This window comes from Oenanthe melanoleuca, chromosome 3 (genome assembly GCF_029582105.1).
Source record: "Oenanthe melanoleuca isolate GR-GAL-2019-014 chromosome 3, OMel1.0, whole genome shotgun sequence".
Lineage (NCBI taxonomy): Eukaryota > Metazoa > Chordata > Aves > Passeriformes > Muscicapidae > Oenanthe > Oenanthe melanoleuca.
This window is the reverse complement of record NC_079336.1, coordinates 83,123,757-83,147,490: the sequence shown is the minus strand read 5'-3', so window position 1 is coordinate 83,147,490 and position 23,734 is coordinate 83,123,757. Positions and strand designations below refer to the sequence as shown.

At 37.7% G+C, this 23,734-nt stretch overlaps 3 protein-coding genes across 5 annotated transcripts in view; 2 read left to right on the top strand and 1 right to left on the bottom strand.

Moving 5' to 3' along the window:
- The window catches only part of RHOQ (ras homolog family member Q), a 24,192-nt gene extending 16,762 nt beyond the window's left edge, over window positions 1–7,430 (top strand). The window contains exon 5 of one of the 2 annotated variants that reach the window (XM_056488776.1): window positions 446–7,430. In XM_056488776.1, coding sequence (XP_056344751.1) covers window positions 446–601 — 156 coding nt within the window. In that variant the 3' untranslated portion in view covers window positions 602–7,430. The remainder of the gene's footprint in view (window positions 1–445) is intronic. The other variant, XM_056488775.1, reaches the window with a different exon arrangement.
- PIGF (phosphatidylinositol glycan anchor biosynthesis class F) lies at window positions 783–19,016 on the bottom strand. Of its 2 annotated transcripts, none has more exons than XM_056488777.1 (6): window positions 18,956–19,016; window positions 18,529–18,775; window positions 16,813–16,904; window positions 15,820–15,936; window positions 11,963–12,071; window positions 783–1,157 (listed from the first exon to the last, which is right to left on the bottom strand). In XM_056488777.1, exons 2-6 carry the CDS (start codon window positions 18,754–18,756, stop codon window positions 1,044–1,046), a joined length of 660 nt encoding a protein of 219 aa, XP_056344752.1. In that variant the 5' UTR covers window positions 18,757–18,775; window positions 18,956–19,016; the 3' UTR covers window positions 783–1,043. The 2 variants fall into 2 exon arrangements, with proteins under 2 accessions (XP_056344752.1, XP_056344753.1); XM_056488778.1 differs by lacking the exon at window positions 783–1,157 and adding an exon at window positions 3,412–3,459 and having other exon boundaries at window positions 18,956–19,005.
- On the top strand, window positions 18,998–23,734 carry CRIPT (CXXC repeat containing interactor of PDZ3 domain). Its single transcript, XM_056488779.1, has 5 exons — window positions 18,998–19,073; window positions 19,842–19,907; window positions 20,339–20,393; window positions 21,072–21,175; window positions 23,266–23,734. Exons 1-5 carry the CDS (start codon window positions 19,058–19,060, stop codon window positions 23,328–23,330), a joined length of 306 nt encoding a protein of 101 aa, XP_056344754.1. The 5' UTR covers window positions 18,998–19,057; the 3' UTR covers window positions 23,331–23,734.

The following is a 23,734-nucleotide window of genomic DNA, read 5'->3' as shown; positions in this document are numbered from 1 at the left end:
TGGAAGGGACCACTCCTGTTCAAGCAAAATGCTGGAAGCATCTTTTGGACATTATCTGAGAATATTATAATACCATTTTAACTACTGTGTAGATAACGCTTATCAGGACACTTACAGAGCCTTTATTTTTGAAACACAAATGGGTCATGTGATTATTTTTTTGCTCTTTAATTATCAACCATATCTTAGGCCTCCACTGCCAATCTAAAGAATTTATATGTTTCCCATAGAAACCAATCAACTTAAATATCTTCAAGATTTTTGGATGAAAGACAAATCTTATTTTCTCCTACCCACAGAGGGGTGCACATGCAGATAACTTTTTTAGATTGCAGCGAAACATTGTAATGTTGCTATGGTGGGGGGGGGGAGGGAAGCAGAAGTGCCCAGATGGAATTGAACAGCTGAGACATACTGCAATTGAATTAACTTATTTTCTTGACAGATAGGAGCCTACTGCTATGTGGAGTGTTCAGCTTTAACACAGAAAGGACTGAAGACTGTTTTTGATGAAGCTATTATAGCCATTCTAACTCCAAAGAAACACACAGTGAAGAAGAGAATAGGCTCAAGATGCATAAACTGCTGTTTGATCACGTGAGAGACGTTTGACAATGGCCAGGCTTACTGTGAAATTCTACTGATTTTAAATACAATGCATTAAGTACAAAGTGAATCTGTTCCAGGTTTGAAAGTTAAACCTATGATTCTGCCTTCTACAACCAGTGAAATCCAGAGGAACAAAATCAAACTCAACGAACTTGTAATAAGAAGCCACCACATCTGTTACAAATATTTTATTCTGACTGGAAGGTACAATCTCTCAGGGTTACACAGTCTAGAGGAAGCAAAAACTGCACCATGCTGAAATGGCATCTATGTGATTTTACTGAGTGGAGATGCTTGGCCTGAAATACTCTAACTGAATTGGGACAGTCTTCTGCTTTGACTATATATATATATATCTCTTAAAAAACCCCAACTTTTGCACAGTCTGTATGGAATCTGCACAAAGAAATACCTTGTCTCTTTTCTTGCTCCAGTTATCTGCTTTTGTATGTAAGCTGCTTCCGGTTCCAGTGTATCCACAGAGGTGCAATAATCAGACCAGCCATATAGCCAAAGGTAGCTCCAAGGGAACAGGAAATGGGCCATACCTGAGGGGAGAAGGCAAGGTAAAAGCAGACAATAAGGAAAATGTCTGTGGTTTTTTTGTACTTCATGAGCACAAAGTCTAGGTACTGAAAGACAGTAGTCTTATTCTACTTTAAAGCTTGATGTGCTTTCCTAAAAATGCCAAAAGCGTAACAATCATCTTCATGAACACTAAATGCTGTTGTACAGTTTTTAATTAATATGCTTTAAAATGTAAGCAGGCTTCTGGCTATTGCAGACTTTAGTTTGATAGTCCAAAAACTATGTGGAAAAAAACCCCCTTAGAAGTATTTATATCCCCTGAAGCATTCAGCAGACCTAACTTCCTGCTCTGCTGCACATATTTGGATACCTACAGATTTCTCAGCAATTTCTCCTTTCAATCTCTCATGGTATTTTGAAACTTTGAAGTGTGCATAGATGAACTAGTATTCATATAAGACCAGAGACTGAGATGCATAGAGGTTTGTTGACTTTTTTCCTTTAAAAATATGTAAAAGGATAAATTTCCCTCTGATGGAAACCAGGGAGGGAACATAAATTTGGAAGCTGACTGAACATCTTACACCCAGATCATCAAACCTGTAGTAAGCCAGTTATGTCAAAGAGCTTTAATTACATGTTCTTTTTTCTAGTATAAGAAAGGGAAGCTAATTCAATAGAGCTGACTAACAAACCATCTTGTACGAACCCAGAATAGTAATGCCCTTTATTTATTTATTTTTTTAATTGTTGATTTGCAGGGAAGAGTGGCCAAATCAAGATTTAACCAGTTTGTCATCAGATGTAGCTTATAGTACCAGTCCACTACATACTGCATTTGATGAAAGTATCAACTAAGGTGGTGATTAATTTATTTATTTTGGAACAAACAGAATTCCCAGGCCTCTTCAAAATTCTTCTTTGCTTTTTTTTTTTTTTTTTTTTTTTGCAAGAACAGTTTTGCAGTTCCTGCTGTACAGTGCATATTCCAAAAGCAAGTACAGACTGGACTCTCCTATTATGTTGTTTTTTAAATTAAGGGGGATATTTCCCCCCTCTATAGTACTTGAGACTGAGAAATGCACTAGACAATAGAGGAAATATCCCAATCTCCAGCCTTCTTTTCTACTCCACTTTGACTTGCAATTCATGAATATCAAATGGATTTACTCTTAATGGTACTGGTTCCTCCTTTCATTCATTTTCTTAGCTCTCATTCTTCTCTTTTCTTCATTATCACTTAAAAGAATACATTTATTCAAATCCTTTGATCATGAGAATTTTAACTCTGAATAAGAGTAATGTATTTTGTTCTCTGCTCTTTCATCTTCAATCTCCTCAGTTGCTTCATCTTCACATTCCTTAGCATTTACAGCTTTATATGTTATTTGGAGGTCTTAAGGAGTGTAGCAAAGATAACTATTAAACACGGTGCCTTAGGTACTCTTTATTGACCTTGTTTCATTCTTTCACTTTCATACATTCTGTCTCTGCTGCTTGTTTTTGTTGCTGAGTATTTCAGCAGTTGCCTCTCAAGCCAAAGATTTGCTTGTTTTCATTCATTTACTGTGTATTGTATATCATCTATAAAAAGCCTTGAGAGGCTTTGGCATAGTAAGGTACTACATATATTTGAAACTCACATAAGTTTGTGGCCTTGGCTAAACTTACACTTCAGGTAGGTCTTTTCAACTTTTAAATGAAATGTAATTATTTCTAGCATTTTGCATATTACACACATCTAAAGGACAAAAAAATAAAGTCCCTGAAACCCTTCCTCTCACTCCATAACATTCAGATGGAACACAATTCACACTTTTTTATCCACTGATGAAGTCAAATACCACTCTAATATCCACAAAACTATGGACAAAGGCTTCTTAACTCGGTGGTGCTTTTTCATCAAATTTGCTGAGTGATCAATGATCAATCCTTCATTAAATTTTTACCTACATTAGGTGAATTTGTAGTTGCCTATTTGTTTTTCAGAACTATAGGTAGATGATGGACTCTGAATTGATCATACTCACCTAACTAGAGAGCAAATATCCCTGATGACCCAATGACCCTGTATATTGTGCTATTTTGTGTATAGTGGATGATTATTGGTATGATTAAAAATATCTCTGATGATTCTTGTAGCCTCTTTCACTTAACTGAACTGCAACTTGGGATGTGTTTTCTCAATAACTATGTAACTTTTAATATAATTATGCCTCTGTCTGTCTTGTAAAATATTCAATTTTTGCTTTGGTTTTTAAAAGTCAGTCTTACCTTACATAAGTTTTAGGCTCTCTCTCTTAAAAGTTGAGTCTCTGACCTCTGAACACTCACAAATGGCAGGTGGCAAAGACAGGGAACAAAGGGAAGAAAACAAAACATCTTATCTCCCCATCTATGAATAAGACAGAAAGAGACACCACCTCATCCCTCCCAGTGGCATGGAACAGAGGGGTACTGGGCCAGGCACTGATTCTTTCTGTGCTGCGTGGACAGCTCAAAGTAGCTCTGAGGGCAGTTTGACTGGCTTTTTGAAAACTCCCTAAGCACAGCAGTTAAATGTCTTTATGACATTTTCTCTAACCCTCAAGACAGGGCAAAACCCCAATAATACCAGTTCTGCACCTTTTATTCCTGACTGATGGCTTTTAGGCTACATACAGCCTGGGGCACCCAGGAGTATATCTAAAGCAGCAAGTTATCAAAGACAGATTAAGATATGGCTCTTAAGCACATCAGCTGCACTAAAATAACACCTCTTTCACATGCTTTTGACTGTGTATGAAAATGGGTTGCTTCTTTCTGTGGAAGTGGGTTGCTTTATTTTGTATTAGCTGCTGGCCTCATTTTTTTCTGAGACCAAATCACTTCCTTCTGGACCTTTCTAAAATGACTTTGACTTAGTCAGTTGGCCTGCTTTTACCCTCTCATATTATCTCAAACTTGGTTTCAAGTCCTTGACTTGGTATGAACTGCCTTTAAGTGATAAAAACCTAAGCAGCAAATATCTGTCTGCCTGTTTCAAGAGATTCCATTCTGCTTGCTTAAAATATGCAATTTGTAATACACTCCTCTCATCCCCTGAGAACTTTTCAGCTCAGTTCCTCCTACATCATGCTCCCTTCTGCCTTGAGGAAGCTGACATATCCTGCCCTAGTACTGATGTCATGTCTGGGCTGGGTCAGCAGCAGGGGAATAAGATGTTTAGCCACGTGGCCTAGCTGCACTTTTGTTAAGGGGTAAAAAAGCTGATATGGAGAGAGAAGTGTGGGGAGCATGGGAGATAGAACAGAACATTTTTTATGAAACTGTCATGAAATGCCTTATCTGTCTCAGCAGCTGGGAAGCATCAGCTACCATTCTCATAGCCTAACACAAGAAGAATCAGTTAATATATCAAATGCATGATGAAAAGGGCAATTTTAAGAATCTGTCGATGATTACTAGGAACCTGAACAGCTTGGCAAAAACAAATCTCAAAAAGAACAAAAAAATGCATTTTAATGGACAGAGCATGAGCCAATATTCAATGCAAAATTATTCTGACTTCTGCTATTCGTTTAAGTATTCTTTTTTGCCTTCTCACCTGGCAGCAGTGTTAGGACTTCACAGGAATTTCTTTAGGCTTGCTAAATAGACACTGCAGAACTGCAAGATATTTAGTATATATTAGAACTCATGTTAAGAATAATGACTCAAAATAGGAATTGCCAACATTTCAGGACACAAATGAGCTAGTTTTCCTCAGTGCTCTTTATAACACCTAAGATTCTATGAAGTGAGAATGCTTAGCATATTGCATGGAAAGCAGAGCATGCTGCAGGATCCCAGCAAGGTATCTAGCTCTGCTGGACTGTGCACGTAGCTAGCTAAACCAGAAATCTGACTGCATGACAGTTTTGTCATCTGAGTCTGGCATCCCAGGCAAGGGAATTACACAGACATTGATAAGGATATAAGGGCCAGATTCTTGCAGACCAGAGGAGCAACACAAAGTTTTTAAAGATATTATGAAGTAAGCAGTTGCCTGCTGGAACTTTCATTATACAAATGAAAATACAGTGGGGGAATCTACTGTACTTACTTTTCTTTTTAGTGAAGTTAAGAGTGTTTTTCTCATATTCCTGAACATGATTTTATGTATGCTTACTGTTACAAAAGACTAATTTCTGACTGTCAATTAGAAGGCTATGTAATAATTTTTGTTTCATTTTAAAACTGAATAAATGAGCACAATTATTTTCCCCTCCCTGTTTCTAACATGCCTTAAATTCCTGATTGTTTAGTCTGTACTGTCTTAAAAACTTCAGTACATGCCTTTAATCTATTTTGGTTGCATGCACATGTTAACTACAAGTGTTTTATCACATTGTACAGAATGTGTGTGTTGACAAGCACACACCAAGAAGAAAGTGTGAGGTTTTTTTAAGGCTGGCATTTGTAACTAGAAGTTGGTTTCATGGATTTGTGTTCTAAAGTTACAGCAAGCATAACCGCCTTTAACCTCACCATTAAGGTTTACATTGAGAAAACACTTTATTAAATAAACAGTGATAATAATCACACTTAAGTGGAACAAGCTTCTACCTCTGTTTAAAACAACTCCAACTGCATATTATCCCTTCTTCTCATATTAAGCAACTCCTCTTAGAACAAAACTTTCACAGTAGGTAGTAGATCCAAAAAGGAATACAAGAGGGAAACTCTCTGAGTTGTGTTAAGAACCAAAGTAGAGTGAAAGTTTACGGTCCCATTGCAGCTTACTTGAGTAAGCACCAAGAAGTGTACCCAAGATTCTCCAGATTATTTTTCAGGGTACAAATGTCCGAGAGGTATCGAAGGCTAATATTTACAGTCATATTGATTAAATTACACAGCAGTCAGTCAACTCAGGTGAGCTGTATCAGCACTACCTATTATGTTTGCAGTATCCACTATGAAGTAGGAATATAGTAATTTTACTTCTACCTAATAATAACACTGTAAGCAGAATATTGTTTCAAAGTCACTTTTTACCACTACTAATAGGTACTACAGATCAAAACTATCCTACAAAAAAACCCCAGATGTATAGGAGGGTATGCACACAACAAATGCAGAGACATGATTTAAAAGTCTGTTATCAAAATATGCAATAAACCTGAAACTCCCCAGTGAGCTAAATCCAGTTGTTGTCAGTGGCAAACGCTGGGTCTGGAATAATAGTTCCACCACATACAAAGCATGTTAATAAAGTTGTGGTCTTTAACTACACCATGTTGGTCTGCAACTCATTTCTTCAGGCTGAGTAGAGAAAGGATGTACCTTTTAACTCCTACATCATCCCCTTGTTTCAGTGGTGGTGTGTTTTAAGGCTCCAATTCTCAGTGACACACATGAAGCCAGGACCCTGATCACATGTGATTATTAAATGTACACCATCAACCTGAAACAGGCAATCTGGAAAAACTGCCACTGTAACAAAGGAAGTTATTTTCTATTTCTTGGTAGAACTGTCTTAGCTAAATGTAACCCTTACATACCCATTGTGCTTCAGAGGCCTAGAGGCAACTGAGATGGATTTAGAACTCTAAGTTATCTAGAACAGCCTTATTTAAATCATCACAATTAAGTGTTGCAAACTGTTCTAAAAATTGCTGAAAAATAAGACAATAACCTCTAAAATTAGTCTACCAGTCCAACTGAAACATGCCTGGCAGAATGAGTCCTGGAAAGTTTGTTGTTTTACTTTTTTTGGTTTTTTTTAAATACAGACATGCAACTACTGTAGTGCCTAACCTGCATTCCTGTAAAGCAATTACCTATACCTTTGTCTAAGACAGGCTGAATTCTACATACCTACAACCAGGAATAAAAATCAACTAGGCCTCCCTGACCAACTGTTTTGCATAGTTACAAATTATTTTTTGAGCTAGCAAAGGAGTAACATACATGGCATGTTTAAAAGTTGCTTTAAGAACATCAAAATAATGAAGAAAAAAAAAAAAAAAAAAGAATCATAGGACGTAAACTGACTTTCAGCTATATATTTTTTATGTCTATCAGAAATGCTTTATATATTTTTCATTTCCATTCTCAAACATTATTCAGGTAATTAATGCTAGTTTATTTCTGAAACAATATTCTGTTCCTGTTAAGTAATATTTACTTAGCATAGAAATTGTTGTATGGTTTAAAAAAATGCAATTAACATTATTATTTTTAAGGGTAGAGAGGCACACTAATCTAAATATCCCCTGTATGCAATATTTTTCAAACATAAATATGGAAAATAAAGTGAAGATTTTCTAAGACCTCTGTATTTATCTCAGTTTTGTTGCATGTCACAAGACGAAGGCTTAAAAAAGCAGTAAATTTCCTTTGGTTTGTAAATAAGTCAGGATGAAGTAGCATTTGGGTTTTAGTCATTAGCACATGAATTGGAACTCTTATTAAGAAATCCATCATCAGGTTTACAACACAGAACCCTGAAGTACTTAGAAGTAAAAACAAATTCTAGTGAAAGATACATAGGATGCTGATATCTAATTTTCTGACCAGGTTAGATCCAGGTAATAGTGCAAAACACTTCTCAGCTTCTACTGATACATCTCAACCATGATGTAAAGCAATGACTATCAGAAGAACAGTTCAGTGCTTCTATTAAGTTTGGAGGAAAATATGCTAGACCCAAAACAGACTGCCAAGGGCAGGGAAACATTAGCAAAATATGGAACCGATGTTGTTTTGTCTTTGAAGGACACAAAGCAGCAAAGTAACAGCAGCAGAACTGTCGTATGTGTGAGTGTGGCAATTCAGACAAGTATCTCACAGAACAGTGCAGACAGCTTTATTTAATACTTCACTGGGATTCCAGCATTCTCAGTACTCACTCCAACCTGTTTGCTTTAGGTGAGTGATCACAGACCATTTTCATTTGAAGCCCTTTCTAAGAATAAACTAGACTTCACAGAAGCAGCCTTACATTCTCCCATTTCTGAATGACTTGTCAATTTAAAAGTTGATTGTAGACACTCTTCAACTGTCTACAGTTTAAAGTGTAGACACCAGATTTGATTGTTAAATCTCAATTAAGTGGAAAAATATGCCAATTCAAGACAAAGTGACTTTTTCTGTCAAACTTGCCCCATACGATATTGTTCTAACAAAGCTAAATCCATAACAATATCATTTTCCATACCAACCTCACATTTCTGTACCAGATGGATATTTTGTGGTTTTGACAACTTTCGACATTCCAGGGCTGCCAAAAGAGCCCAAGGGCAGCAGCAACAACTCTTTGGTTTGCTTTAGCAAACTCAATTATTGCTGATCCATCCAGTTCTTGTAGCACCAATTTCATCTTGTCTGTGACAGTCTGTCAATAATGAATTGTCTGAAGGAAGCAATGCAGCTTGTTTCCACTGCATGTTGTTACACCACAAATACTAACTATAATCAATACAAACATCAGAACCAAACTTTGCAATATACAAACTTAAAGGCCTTAACACAGCTCTCTAAAATAATCTTTAGTCTTCCCCAATAAGATTTAAACCATATTTTCTGCTTTAAAGCAGAACCACTTCCACTACGGATAAAAAAAAAAATTTTTGCAGCACAAAGGCTAAAATACAAAAAGGAAAACAATCACTAATGAAACCTCTTTTTATCTCAAAAGCTGGTCTTGAGTTCAAAGACTAAGCTGTTCCATTTGAGTCCATTTTTGGATAGGAAAAGGGTAAATCCAAAATTGTAATCCTCAAGCTCTCTGTTTTTAGGCTAATACAAGAAACAGCTGATGTCAGAAGCACATCAGCTTAGTACTTTACTCATACAGATGTCTAGAAGTAATTTGCTTTTGACTGTGTTCTGATTACTTTTAAGTCTACATTAAGATCTACATGATTTCTTTTAGACCTTGCTTGGGACTGAATCTGTAGGTTTTTCTTTACCAACTAGAGTTCTAGAGAGTTCTATACAAAACACTAGTAGTCCTTGTACTTGGGGGAGATTAAAAAATATTATTATTATTATTAATAATCCTGCAGCTGTATTATGTGCAGGTATTTTTATGTTCAGTAAGTCAGTGGTTAGGTCACTCAGGGAGAATCAGCACAAAAGATCTTCCCACACTAAACAGATCTGCAACAACAGCAGTCTCTTTTATGAGGATCATTCTTCTTTCCCCTGTCTGAGGTTGAAGAAAACACAGAAAGCACCTCTCCTCTTTTACTGTTACAGTGAAAGAATTTAATGTGAGTTTCTGTAATCACCTGACATCAGGCAGCAAAAGGAATACTCTTGTGAAAAGGGGCTTTGTGCCAGTGCCCAGTGAACTTCTGAAACACAGAAATGTCTCTTGGTTCTGAAGATTTCTGTGACAGCCAGGCAGCTGTCACTACAAGCAACACCTAGGTTGCTGAATCCGTAGTGTTCAGTAGGAACAAAAAGACATCAGCTGTTGCACGGAGTTGTGTTTCCCCAGAACCTAATTTGCAATACGTCTCGGCTGAGCTGGGCAAGCTGGGAAGCAGTGTTTCCTGGGCAAACACTGAAAACACCTGGCCAGGACATTGCCCCCACTTCTATGGTTTGGTGACCAATATTTAGAAGACCACTTTCACAAATACATCAGATTATTAATAGGTGATTGAAAACCTGAGAATTGTGAGCAGAATCCTTGACAAGGTATTTTAAAGAGGTTGATTTCTGCCTTAAAGGCTGTTACAATTTTGTTGCTTCACTGTGTTGCTTTGCTGAAACAAACTGGGTTTGTAAACATTACATTACATTTTGACAGGAACTTCTTCCATCACCCCTAAAATAGCAGATCCTAAAAAATCAGCACTTAAAATTGCTGTTTTCAAAGATTGTTGGAGTGGCAGCCTGCAGGACTGATAGGCAAACTCCTCTATGACTGCACCCACATTCATCATCAAGCAGGTAAGACTCAAAATGGAACAAAAAATTTCTTTCACCCCACTATTTAAAATTCTACAAGGTGTAAGATGGAGAAGTGAGGATGGGAAAAATGAGGGGAAGGGAAAGAACAGTAGCAAATATTCCAGATCTAGGCAAAAGAAAATGGCTTTAATGTCAAACTTGAGAGTCATAAACTCTACCCTGCTAACTTTGGTATCAGGAGTATGCCAGAAATGAGAGTAGAGATGGTAAAGGAAAAGAGAAATTCAGACACACAGGGAACACTGGAGAGCATTCACATCCAGAAACAGCTTGGGTATCTGAAGTTCCTGCATATGTTTTGCTGTTCTGAGAATTTAGATAGTATTGTTTTAGATGTTGAAGTGTAGATTATAGAGCTAAATTTTCAGTCATATTTGGCTTTTATTAATTCACAAGAGATTTCAAACAGAAAAAGTTTTCAGACCATTATCAAACTCATGTCTCCCACTATTGGAAGATGCAGGAATGGACAAAAAGCTAAAAATTAACTCTACCTAAAGTATCTGTCCTCAGCTATTAGCGTCTTTGTTTTGTTAATCAGAGCCCCCTGACCTAAGTTTCCCTCATATCACTGGTGCATAGAAGTTGAAGGTTTTTATACACAGCATATTAGCTTAGTCTGAGGTTTTGGGAATAAAACAAAACGTGCCAGGTGAGACATGCTATTTTAAAATCCAAACTGAGCAAGGAAAAATGCTTGCCTCTCATTGGAACAGGGAAGTGAGTAAGACTTGGAAAGAATATAGGAACACAGGAGATTGCATTTCAATGAAACCCTTGATTTTTAGGTTACATTCATGTCTGTTGACAATTAATTAGTGCCAACATACACCTATGCCAGATTGATGGTGAAACATCTTGCAAGAATAAAACCAAGTGTTTTCAGGGAAAAAATTTTTTTGCTTAAAATATTAACCTACCCCTCGATTCTTTTTGAAATACAAATTCTAATGTCTAATTACACTATTGCAATGGAAGACTAATGGCATAAAAGCAGGCTGTGAGCTACTTACAGAAGACAAATTTGAAGTGCATCTGTAAGCCACAGCATGTTTACAACATCACAGAGGAAAAGTGTGCTGCCTGTCACACCAAGTTCTGGAAACCTCTGAAACCATCTGCTTAAGAACAGGCCTGGTAGACACTACTCAGCTAAGAGCGGATGAGGTTGGTAACGAGACGAAAGAAAACATCCACTGAGCACATGTAGGAAGAAGTTGTTACTGGTGCCATCATTTTATGGCAATTGCAGACTTCAGTTATGTTTAATCGAATCATTTCTCCATGCCAAGAAACATAGTAAGAAAATAGCATAAACATTTGAATTTATAAAGATAGAATCTGCAATACCAGCTTCACCTTTCTTCTTGTTGAACTAAAAAGCAAATGTTTGCCTTCCTTTGAAATCAGAAGTGTTTAATACAATGCTTTGGCTACATGATCTAAATACATTTAAAATACCGTCTGTTAAGTGCTTTTATGGAAGAACAGGAAAGCATCTTTCTTTGCCTACCTGTGAACAATAAAAGCTACTAGACAGAAAGCAAACTTGAAGCCATCTTCATCATTTCACATTTCTCCTCCAGCTTGTCTAGCTGCTTCTTATCCAAATCATTAAAGCTCTATTCCATTATAAAATCTGCATGCAACAGACATTCACAAGCATGTAACAAAAGAACCTATTTAAACTGGAAGTAAAAATAATGCATTTTACTTCCTTAGACCCTAAGCACAGATGTTTCCAATGAGTTTTTAACTCTGTAGGAACAGCTTATGGCCAAGTGCAATACACCTGAATAGCTTCAGAGCCATTTTGTGTAGCATGTAACTCCAGAAAATTAGCATTTTGTACCTTTATGGTAAGAGTGTACATACTAACCTGCCAAGGCCGATCCCAATCAAGAGGAATAGGAAATGCTCCAAACCAAGCTCCAAGTATACTGCACATGGAAGTAATCTGTAGACTGCTCTCCCAGATGGACATAGCTCTGTGAAAAGTGTTATAAGTTTTCAACAACAGCAGAAATTACCATGGCAGAGACCAATATCAGATTTCTCCCAAAATTTTTTGAGGCTATGAACAGATACAAAAATTAACATATTTGATAAACAGCATGCAGGTTTCTCCTAAATCATACAAACTAGACAGGAGAACCAGGCTAGAATCACTTCTCCAAATCAGTACAGTAAGAGATCTGTGTTTTAAGTTTGTTATATTTCAGATTATAAATGTGCACCTAGCTTTAGCTAACAGAGGAAAAAATATGAGCACTGTTATGGCTTGAAGACTAGATGTGCAGTAAACTCTGAACTTTGCATGTGCTGTTTAGGTTGTGTGACAAGAACACTTGGTTTTGAAGAGAATGAAATTTCTTTACCTTTGAGTACACACTGCTGCACTTGCTATTGACCAAACAGCTCACAAGTTTAAAGCCAACATTTTTCAATGTTTGCAGAAAAAAAGGTCTTGCAGACTACAGAACTGACAATGCAAGGTTGATATTTGGAGCAGAACTGTTTCTTCTACAATAACACAATCCCTTTAACTTAAAATACTTCAGGTTCACAATTCTACCGATTTGAGATTCTTTTTCTTGCAAAGTCTCCTGATATAGCTGTAAAACTGTTTAGGAATCTGCATACAGAAAATTCTTGTGAATTATTTACAGAAGCTGAATAACTGAGCAGAGAGCTGTTAGGCAGAACAAGGAAGAGAACATTCACTACAGCCTTAAAGTAGTTAAAAGAGAGAACAGAATACACCAAGGATTGACTGAGGTACAGTTATACCTCACAAGACATCTTGTGTGTGTGTGGCAGATTCACCAGAGACTGCTGTACCATATGGAGATATCAGATTGAGTCCAAATGCAAAACAACAGAATTAGCAAGGCACAGTGCCCAAGTGAAAAACAGCCACTGGCAGTTTGGCAACTATTTCAGCTGCTAATTGAACCCCTCTGCAGCATGGACTGGCTACCCAAACACAACTTCACTTGTCCTCCAGCATTACCCTGAAGGAGAAATGGTCCCATTACTGATTTTTCTTCATGGAATGACTGACACCTATTGAGATTTTTGAAAGTATTCTTTAAACCATCACATAAACTCTTCATTTGCATGAGGCTTACAACTGCAGCAATGTTTATAAACTTCGCATTTTCCAGGTTTCTTTAATTTTAAACTAAGATAATCGTGCAGACAAAACGAGTAATGTTTAAGATAATAAATGAACACTAGTGGCAGAAAAGTCTTGAGAAACAAAGTAATTATTTCACCCCTTTAAATAATAAAATACATTCAATTCAGCTTTAAATAATGTTTGAATTAAGAGGTTAGCTGACATAAAATCTACTGAGATAGCTCCTTCATAGACAAGATTTGGAATTCTTGGCTGCAGCCAGACTAAATACTAAGTAGGCCTTGGTATGTGATGATGCCTACATTTACAAGGGACATTTCAAATCTGTAAGAGTATGCAGTTCACAAACAAAGTGATAAAATAGGCATAATGAAAACAGGAAGGAGCCCTAATGTCATGGTTTTTTACTGTTTTTTGCAATATCCAAATAAAATCCCCTTTCTACCCTGGTAATACCTTATAATTGGTATTATAACAGAAATTTCAACACAATTTCTCATAGCAGTGATTTGAAATAGTCTCCAAAAGGGGAGAGAGAGAAAAAAAAAAAAGCAATTGAAAACTCGTTCCTTAAAGACTTTTATGCAGGAGGCTGTTTCAGCCAATTTATTGAAATACTATTTAAATAACAGCCACACACCGCCATTAATGCTGATAACCCTTTCTGTAGCTTTTAATTCCCTCCAACTGCTCACAGCAGCACTTGACAGCATATGATCAGTGTCATGACAATGACACCAGTCACAGCTGTAGATGTCAGAATAAGGAGCCCAGAGATACTGACGTGGGCTCACCTCTTTCCAAATGCAGCATTAATGAAAAGGGCCCTATTTATAGCCAACTAAGAATGGAAGGGTTTGTGATGTAGAATACACAGACTTACTTTTCTCACACATTCTATGTATACATAGGCTTAAGGTTACTTAAGTCTAAATGCACTCAGGTACTTTTAAAACACATTCTTTTTTAGACTTTCAAGCCTGCTACAAATTCCCTAAACTCTGCTTTCAAGGAAAGCAGGTCTGATTTTACCTAATCATCCTTTTCTTCCATTTAACCAGTCCCATCCTATTCACATGGTTAAGTTAGAGAATCTTTCAATGTATCATGTATATACTCATCTCATGCCCAGACCTATGACATACCAAATTTGTGCAGTCAAATGAAAAAACATAGGATTATTTTTAAATGAGCAGCTTGCTACAATCCATAAAGAAATCTGCTGCAATATTTCTTTGTAGTCTACATTCACTCAAAGTGTAAACAAACATCATTAATAATAAACATTTTACTCAGGTAATGTCACATGGCTCACTAGTAAGAAATACTAACAAGTCCTCACAGCAAAAGTGTCAAGACAACTGTTTCCTACACAATGATTGCACTGAAATTAAGACTAGGAAAGAAAGAAATCAACAGGCATTCAAAATCTACCTGGCACAAAGACAGACTTATATTATTAAGTACGTTACTTCAATTCAGCTGTTATTTCCAGTTGCAAAACCTCCAAAGCCAGTCAAGTGAATCAGCAATGATTTGTTTTGGCTAAGCAACTCCTTGCTTTTATTACAGTATATTCAACTCTTTCACTGAAAAAACCCAAGTGTAAATGACTTGAATAACGTCTCAAGATATTTTTCAGTAAGCTGGGAACTGAGATAAACCAAAGTTCAATACCTGAATAGTATTAAAGTCTACCTTTGTCCTTCCCTACAGGAGTGCAAACCAAAAATAATTCCATATAATTCCAGTCATTCCAGGTCAGCAGCATAGTACAACTTTTCACTTTTTGAGATAAGATTTCATCCTTGTCATCTATTTAAGGGGAATGAATACTAAAATCTTATTAGATCTTAAGCACATATGAAGCCTCTTTATGTTTCAGTGCCCCGATCTTTCAACCATGCCATTATTTATGGAATGCAAAAAGGTAGAAAAAATGGTAATCTTCTGAAAAATACATTATCTTTGATATATCCTAATACCATGGCTGCCACTGTAGGTGAAAATGCAGTTAGAAGGCTTGAAATTAATGCTTGAAAACTCTGACACTCAAAACAGCCTTCTTTGAAACTGAAAGAAGAGAATGGGTTAAGATTACATACTCAAGAACACAGTAAGTCATGTGTAATTTTCAACATTATATTCAAGTTTAAAATTGTACCTGCTTAAAGGCAGTAAGTTTAAAACTTCCTATCCCTACTTTAAAAGTTGTATTTATGAAGGTACTACTGGATTATCTGAAAGATTCTCCATGCATAGCTCAGTGTCAGGTCTCCCCTAACCATCATATAGGACTGCACAATATTTTCACTCCAGTAGAATATGTGCTGGAAACTTTATTTCCTTCAAACACATATAAAGTGAGATTTAGCATCTGAACATCAAAAGTAAAAAGCCATTTTTCCGAATCACTATCTTCAAATAAATCTTTGTCAGAAAAGCTCTCATATGTCTGTAATCACAAATACAAAAACCACCCATCATTCAAGGAAGTTTTATTTTCTTTACAAAAAATTCCATTATATACAGTTTCCATTAATTCTGCCCATTTCTATTCAGAGAAATATCAGAAACTTTAGTTTAGAACTTACCCATTTTTACTAAATACCCGTATCCACGCCTGTATGTTTGGTCCCAGCAAACACAAGCACTGTAAAGTAGTAAATGTAGACAGAAGAACTGCAAACAAAAATGTCTCAGTCACTGACCTATAAAAAGAATATTAGAAAATTAAGTGAGGTGGTTGCTACTGTTCTAGAAGTTCCAAGATTTAGGAAGAATAAAGCCCCTCCAAGTCAATTTGTGAAAGCACGTGTGCTTTCTTAAACTGCATATACAAGAATAAAATATTTTCTTCTTACTCTTCTTACTCTATAGAATAGTAAAGGAAGCTGGAAATAGTGCTGCTATCTCAAGTGTATCTTGAGTGTTATCTCAAGAGTGAGATGCAATAATTTTTTGAAATGCCTGATACCTGTAACATTTTTTAAAAAACACAGGTGTACCTCACATAGATCATTAGCTCTAAATTGAAGTATGCTTGGATATTTACTTCATGATTCCATTTATTTTTCCTGTTCGGTGTTGTGACAGCAACCATGAAACCAAACTACATGATGCTATTGTTGGTCAGTAACTTAGTGTAACTTAACAAACTCTGCTTGCTTCATACTTCTTTTAAACTTCCATAAAAGTTAAAACATTAATATCAAAAGTATGAAAGATACGTGAGATGTGCAGTTTAGAATTTTATACGGAAAATAACTAAATGAAACTCCAAAAAATGTTTGTGCCCATATGTTTAACATAAAAATTAAAGTAAAAGGAGTTGTTTGTCTTACAATTACTATTTACAGAAGTCTCATTTAAGAGCTGGCTTCCAAAAACTAAAATTGAACAAACAAAAAAGACCCCAAAACAATCCAAAACCAAGAGAAAGCTAAAACAGCCACCCTTCTTCCCCCAGCCAGGAGCTTATCCCTTAACTTCCAGAGTACCAGAAAATACACAAGTACTTATACCAACATCTGCAAGGAGAGCTGCCCCTTAGAATGTTTAGAGAAAGAGAGGGTCTTCTGACTTACTCTATGAGAGGTGCTCCATAAAGAACAATAATCGCATGAAATAGTATGCAAGACATGAAAAAGTATATACAGCATTTTAGAAATCTGGATATCTAAAAAAGAGCAATGAAATATCAGAATAATGCTTCAAAACAGAACATAAGTAACATACACAGTCTATATCTTAACAGCATTGTACTCTAATTACTTCTTTAATTTCAGCTGCAGCACAATATAATAGCATGGCATATTTCAAAACAGTTTTCCATATATTAATGCTTTAAATAATTAATTTTAAAAGATCACACTCCACCCGCAATGTTTTTTCATGCATCCCATTAAACGGGGCAAACAAAAAATATAACCAGAAATTACAAGATAACCAGAAGTAATTTTATTGGATATTTTGACACTTCTGTTTTACATCTGACTGTCATATCCATTCATTAAAAGGCAACTCTCATAAAAAGTGAAAAAAAAATTAAAGGCAAGAAAACATACAATATTAAAAAGTCTGCTACATAGAGAATCAAAATTACATTAACTAAAACTACATTTTGAACTTGGCACTTTAAATTCTGACTATATTTGAGAAATATCCATTACTTTCTCTAAGTGTGGAAAACATGTAATTTTCTATGAACTTAAACAACAGTTTCTGGGTACTCACTATATCATGTAGAAGCAAAAACACTTGATAAACAGTTCTGGTTAGGTCTGTTCTGAGCAGGTCACCAATGTAAAATCCATAACTTTCCTTGAACCCTTATTTCTCTATATTTATTCCTTTCTATATTTATTTCCTGGGATGAAATCTCACCTAGAACATGAAGTGTGCTTCATTTTTAAATCACGGATGGTTAAAATGCTCACTTTCCATCATGGTTTTGTGCATTTCACATCCTCCTCAGTCAGCAAAACTAGACAGAAGCTTTGCATGCAAAGATATGCTCACAGGGACGATTACTTAAATGTTTCAGAACCACCTCAGAGCACTCACTACATCTTGCCTGGCTCAGCAAGTCAGGAGTACAAGACTATCCACCTGACTTTAAAACTCTGGGGTATTCCCCCACTGCTGGTGAAGTCGTGAGCTGCTCCAAAATCACTCTGTTCAAAAGCATTCCATTGGGATTCATATCTTTAATGGTCCCCGTTGCAAGCTGTAACTAGAAAAAGTTTCTCCCAACTTCAGATTCTTCTGTATGCAAATTTCATCATACAAGGAAATGGAGCCATTTTAATGTTTCCATATGACTTTAAAAATTGTTCAAGTGCAGCATAATATCTCTTTTATCAGATTCTGAATTTTTTGTTTTTTTTTTCTTTTAGAGTTATTACAAACTTAAAACTACACACGAGAAACGTGTGATGACATTTCTTCTTGCTATATCCACTTATCAAGAAGATGAGCCAGGTCTGGACTACAAAACGAGTTCTGAGCTATTTAATTTTGCCACTGTGCAAATTCTTGGGACTACAAACAACTTTGCATTGATAAGAAACAGGAAACGTAGAATCACTCACCCGAACAGGTCATTCAGATAAAGTTTAACACCATGAAAATACTGAAAAATCTGTTTCAAAAGGTACTACACTCAACTCACTAATGGAAAATGAGAATTCACCATCAAAAATCGTCTTCTTTCTCATTTGATTATTTCAGAGAATTTTCTTCCCCTCTGTATTGTTTGGTAGCAATTTAAGAATTAAAAAAAAAATAAATAAAAATCTTACCTTGTGAGCAAAGGAACGCCTCTTAGGAGACTGATTTGGTTTAAGGACTAAGTGCAAGATTATATTAAGGGTAGCAACACAAACAGAACAAACACACAGCCACGTGAGGTGCGTTCCCACGACGCTGAACCCGTCCAGGAAGACGGCGGGGATGACGGCGGCCAGGACGATGGACAGAGCGCAGAGCAGGTTGGCAGCCAGGAGCCTCCCGATCTCCGCCTCCCTCATGGTGTCCGGCCAGCGGCACCTGCAACACACCGAGTCCCGCCCGGTCACCGGCACGCCGCGGCAGCGCCGCGGGGCGGCATCTCCGCCGCCGCGACGCGCAGGGCAGCGCAGGGCCCGGGTGAGGATTTGGGGCTGGAAATGGCGTTCGTTCAAAAAACCAAATCCCGCGCGGGCCGCAGGGGCCGCCCGCGCCTCTTACCGCGGAGCGCGCGGCGCCGCCCGGCAGCGGAAGGCGGCGGGGCCCGAGCGGCGGCACTTCCGGGGCGGTGCCGGAAGCGGCGGCGGCTGTGGAGGGGCCGCCATGGTGTGCGACAAGTGTGAGTACCGGGGTGCGGGGGGCCCTGCCCTCACCGGGCCCTGCCCTCACCGGGCCCTGCCCGCGGGGATCCCGAGCCGCCCTGAGCGGAGCAGCAGCCGTGGGTCCCGGGCTGCTCAGGGTGGCGTTTCCGGCAGGGCCCTGCGTGAGCTGTCATTCTCCGCCTGTGGAGCGCATTAATGCGCATAGTTTAAGTGATTCTGTCCTGTATCAGCAATCGCGTGAGCAGCAGGACCGGGGCAGGGGTTGTCCCGCTGTGCTGGGCACTGGTGAGGCCGCATCTCGAGTGCTGCCTTCAGTTAACCACAAAATAGACATTGAGGTGGCGGAGCGGGTCCGTAGAAGGGCGGCAGAGCTGGTGAAGGGTCTGGAGCACAAGGTCTGATGAGCAGCGGCCGGGGCTGTTGGGGTTGTTCAGTCTGGAAGGGAGGAGGCTCAGGGCGGGCGCAGCCGGGTGGGTGTCGGCCCCTTCTCCCGGGCAACAAGCAACAGGCCTTAAACTGGGCCGGGGAGGTTGAGGTTGGACACTCGGAAAACTTCTGCGCAGAAAGGGAGATGAGACATTGGAACGGGCTGCCCAGGGAGCTGCTGGTGGAGTCACCGTTCCTGGAGGAGTTTAAGGAAAGCCTGGACGTGGCACTCGGTTCCATGGTCTGGGTACACGGTGGTGATCGATCACGGGCTGGACTCGATAAACTCAGAAATCTTTTCCAATCTAATTGATTCTGTGCTTCTGAGTTTTTTTCCTTTGTAATGTTTCGTTATGTAGGTGAGAAGAAGCTTGGAACAGTGATCACCCCTGATACATGGAAAGATGGTGCAAGAAACACTACAGGTAACCTCAGCAAGGTTTAGCAACTTGGTTTTGTGGAATTACAAAGCTGTTTGGGCACCTGAGCTATGTTACCATCTTAAGACCAAAACTTTATATTACTAATCAGGTTAAATATTAAGTCATATACTTTCTTTCCCGTGATGATTTAATGCAGCAGGAATTTATTTGTCCAGGACTCTTCAGTATTGAATTTCTCTGTTTTTGTTTTCTGATTTGTTTTTTTTTTTTTTTTCTTTTTGCATGTGATGACTATTCATAGAGTGTTTAAATGGAGTATAAAGTGTTCTGTTACCCTGTCTCCTAATGCTGTGCTGAATATTTTAACTCTCTTTGTGATTTCATTTGCATACAGTAAAAGTCGTAAATGAAGATTTTTGAAGTATGCTTGGAATGGGGAAATTGATTTGGTTATTGATTTGTTTTCTTTGTAGAAAGCGGTGGTCGCAAATTAAATGAAAACAAGGCATTGACCTCAAAGAAGGCAAGGTTAGTACTTAAAACTGATTTTGGCTAAGAACATCAATTAGCAAACTAACTGAGGCCTGTTTCCTGCTTTCCTGGACCACTACTCCAAACTTGTCCTTAATAAATTAAAGTTGAGGGGATTACGGTATTTGATTTGTTGGTAAAAATACATCCATATTTTACATACATATTTACATACACCCAGTTCATGGGTGCTTTCTGCTCAGTCATAGAGTGTGGACAACTATTTTACTGCAGGTCTCACTGAGATTGCTAGGATTTGATGCTTTTGTAGGAGAGAAGCTAAGAATACTTATTTTCTGTGCTAATATTGCCATGATAATCTCTTGAGCATTTCCTTTATGTCTGCCAGACATTCTGTTTGCAATGGGGCAAGATGCTGCTGGAAGGTGTTTAAGTTCAAAATCATGTAATATATTAGTAAAAATAAACATTTTTAGTTCTGCTTTCCTGAAGTTGTTGTCTGTGATGGAAGAAATGTTTATTAATGGAGAAAGTTGGAGCTTTTCTGCATACTTTGTGTAGCATGTTAGAAATAATTCTCGTGTGTCCCTTTTCTAAATTACAGTTTTGGTTGGAGTTTCTGACTGCACCCTCTGGCTTAGACTTTTTAGCATAAGGCAGAAAGAAAAACTTCATTTCAAGGTGTATAAATAAAATACTTTTACTTTTTCCCAGGTTTGATCCTTATGGAAAAAACAAGTTTGCAATATGTCGGATTTGTAAGAGTTCAGTCCATCAGCCAGGGTCCCACTATTGTCAAGGATGTGCCTATAAAAAAGGTGAGTTTCACAGAGTGCCAAAATACCCCAGTTTGGCTTGGAACAAGAGAGAAGGTACAACACTTGAATTTGTATTTGTGAAGGAAAGGCTAAGATGAGATTTAATTGCTGTCTTCAACTACTGATAGGCAGGCACAGGGAACATGGAGTCAGACTCTTAAGTACACAGTAATAAAATAAGAAGTAGTGTACACAGGTTAGAATGTGGAAAATTCTAATTACATACAAGGAAAGCAATTTTTCAGTCTGGGAGTGATCAAATATTCTAGTAACCACCAGTAATACTGTAGATACTGTCAGAGGTTGTGGAATCTTTACAGGAGATATTCAGAGCATGACTTGACCTGAGCCAGCCTTATCCAAGTTGGCTGTTTTGAGGGGGGCAGGACTAGAGACTGAAGGAGATTCTTTTAAACATTTGTCATTCTGTAATTCTGCTTCTTTTAGAATATTTCCGGTGTCTGAAGCAGTACATTTGGAAAAATAACTCTAAACTTAATCTTGGCAATTGCATAGAGAACTGTCATCTAACAAGTTTGATTTTCCTTAATTTAAAATACCCCATGTCTTACAAAACTCATTTGCTTGTTTCAGTCCCCTTTTTGGTCCCTTCTTTTCTGTCCCCTTTTTTTGATAGCTAAATCTAAAATTCCTGGATGGAAAAAAAGCATTAAGTCAGTTACATGATTTAATGCCAAGGAGTTTTTATAGCACATAATGTGAACTGATTTTTAGATGTACAGCTACACCTAGCCAGTAGTAAGCCTTGTTTATGAAATTATTTGTTCAATAATTACATGCTGTGTCACTGAGTCAGTGGTTTAGCAGCCTGCTGTAGGAATGTTGCCTGCTAGGTCCTCCCCACATGGCTGCCTGAACCCCATATGATGGAACCTTGTACTCTTTCTTAAAGTTATATCAGGTTTGGGTGGGCTTCAGGTTTTGATCTTTGTCTATTTGTGTATCCTTCCAGATTGAACCTGTTACCTTCATGAAATTAAGAACTTTCTAAGTGCTTTAGGTTCTGGCTCTGACCATCAAAGATGTCATTAGGGCATACTCCTTGAAGCAAATGCAGTCATATGGCCCAGTGCTTCAGCTGCTGTGTATCTCTGAAACTGAGAGGCAATCTCAAGTTAATTAATCCTCAGTTTAGACCTGAAGTCAATATTTAGTGGGCTGAATTTTGGTCTCCAGAGTAATCATGTTCCCTGCTGTTCTCTTCCCTAATGGACTGCTAGATATGTGTCCAGTCATGATCGCAGTATATGAAAGTACACATGTTGGAGAAATCAGGAGTAGATGCCACTTGACATTTTTTGTTTGCTGCTGAATGTTTGTGTAAATTGAAGTGTGGTCATACCAGATAAAAGACTTAGCACCTTTCTGCTTTGAAAGGAGAGGGAAAGATTGAGACAGCCCACCCCTCTGCCAGCTTGTGTACATTTTAGTGCTCTGGTCTTTTGACTTGACACTCTTAGAGTTTAGAGCAAAGTCCTTTGGGATATCAGTGTTTTTCACTTCAGCTCTCAAGTAGTCTTGATGTTCATTATTTTTCACTCCTGCTCTATAAATACCTTAATTCTATGAAAACATATTCTAAACTTCCTCAGTTCTCTGAAGCATCCCTGTTAATCCCATTTAGCAGTCTGTTGGTGACTGTATTTTCTTAGCCCTGCTACTTTCTGTCCCTCTCAGGCCTCATTTGGCTACGGGATTTAAAGTGGTTAACAATACACCATTTTTACCTTTTTGTCAGAACTGAGCTTTTCCTGGCTCTCTTCAAGCATTCCAGCAAATTCTAGAGGCTTCCAACAGTATTGTGAATGATAATGCTCTTAAAATAGAGCTTATTTTCTTTAGTGGAAGGATTACACACACACCGCACATATTAATTTGTATTGGGAGTTACAAAATTCCTTCTAGGTTTGTAGTATCTGTTGAGAATGTCTGAGAACAGATAAATTGCCAATAAGAGCTCATTTGAACAATTTCTTTAAAAAGATTCTTACAAAAACAAAGCAACTGTGTTTTTGAGGAAAGATTTTAATAATTTTAAAATAATGTACACACTTTTTGTGTGCTTATAGGCATCTGCTCAATGTGTGGCAAGAAGGTCTTGGATACGAAGAACTACAAGCAAACGTCTGTCTAATTGTACTGACTAATCTTTTTATGAACTTTAGCTTCTGTTGTCTTTGTACAGTAACTTTTCTCTAAAATAATTTGTGAATATTACTTCCTGGAAGATAGTACATTTACTTGGAATGAGATGTAAAGACAGCCTGCTTGCCTAAAATGTACATATTATTTGATTATTATTGTTTTAGCACTAATATTAACCGGTATTTAAAGGTAATGGCTCTCAGCAACTGATGCAGTTCAAAGGGAAGGAGAAGATCCAAGTGTAGAGGTGGAAACTATGTTACCCTCAGAAGACAGATCTTTGAGATGAATACTTTTTTCTCCCTAGAAAAAGTCTTCTTATCTCATGGTAATTTTTAGATGTGTAAAATATGAACTTGTATCACCTCATTAAAGTATCTTCATTTAATTGTA

Coding starts and splice junctions, on each gene's coding strand:
- PIGF (XM_056488777.1), bottom strand. CDS start 18,756: ATGAGGGAGGCGGAGATCGGGAGGCTCCTGGCTGCCAACCTGCTCTGC. Junction 16,905..18,528: donor GGCGTTCCTTTGCTCACAAG/GTAAGATTTTTA, acceptor GCTCTTTTTTAG/ATATCCAGATTTCTAAAATG. Junction 15,937..16,812: donor TATGGAGCACCTCTCATAGA/GTAAGTCAGAAG, acceptor TTCTTTTTATAG/GTCAGTGACTGAGACATTTT.
- CRIPT (XM_056488779.1), top strand. Junction 20,394..21,071: donor TTGACCTCAAAGAAGGCAAG/GTTAGTACTTAA, acceptor ACTTTTTCCCAG/GTTTGATCCTTATGGAAAAA. Junction 21,176..23,265: donor AGGATGTGCCTATAAAAAAG/GTGAGTTTCACA, acceptor GTGTGCTTATAG/GCATCTGCTCAATGTGTGGC.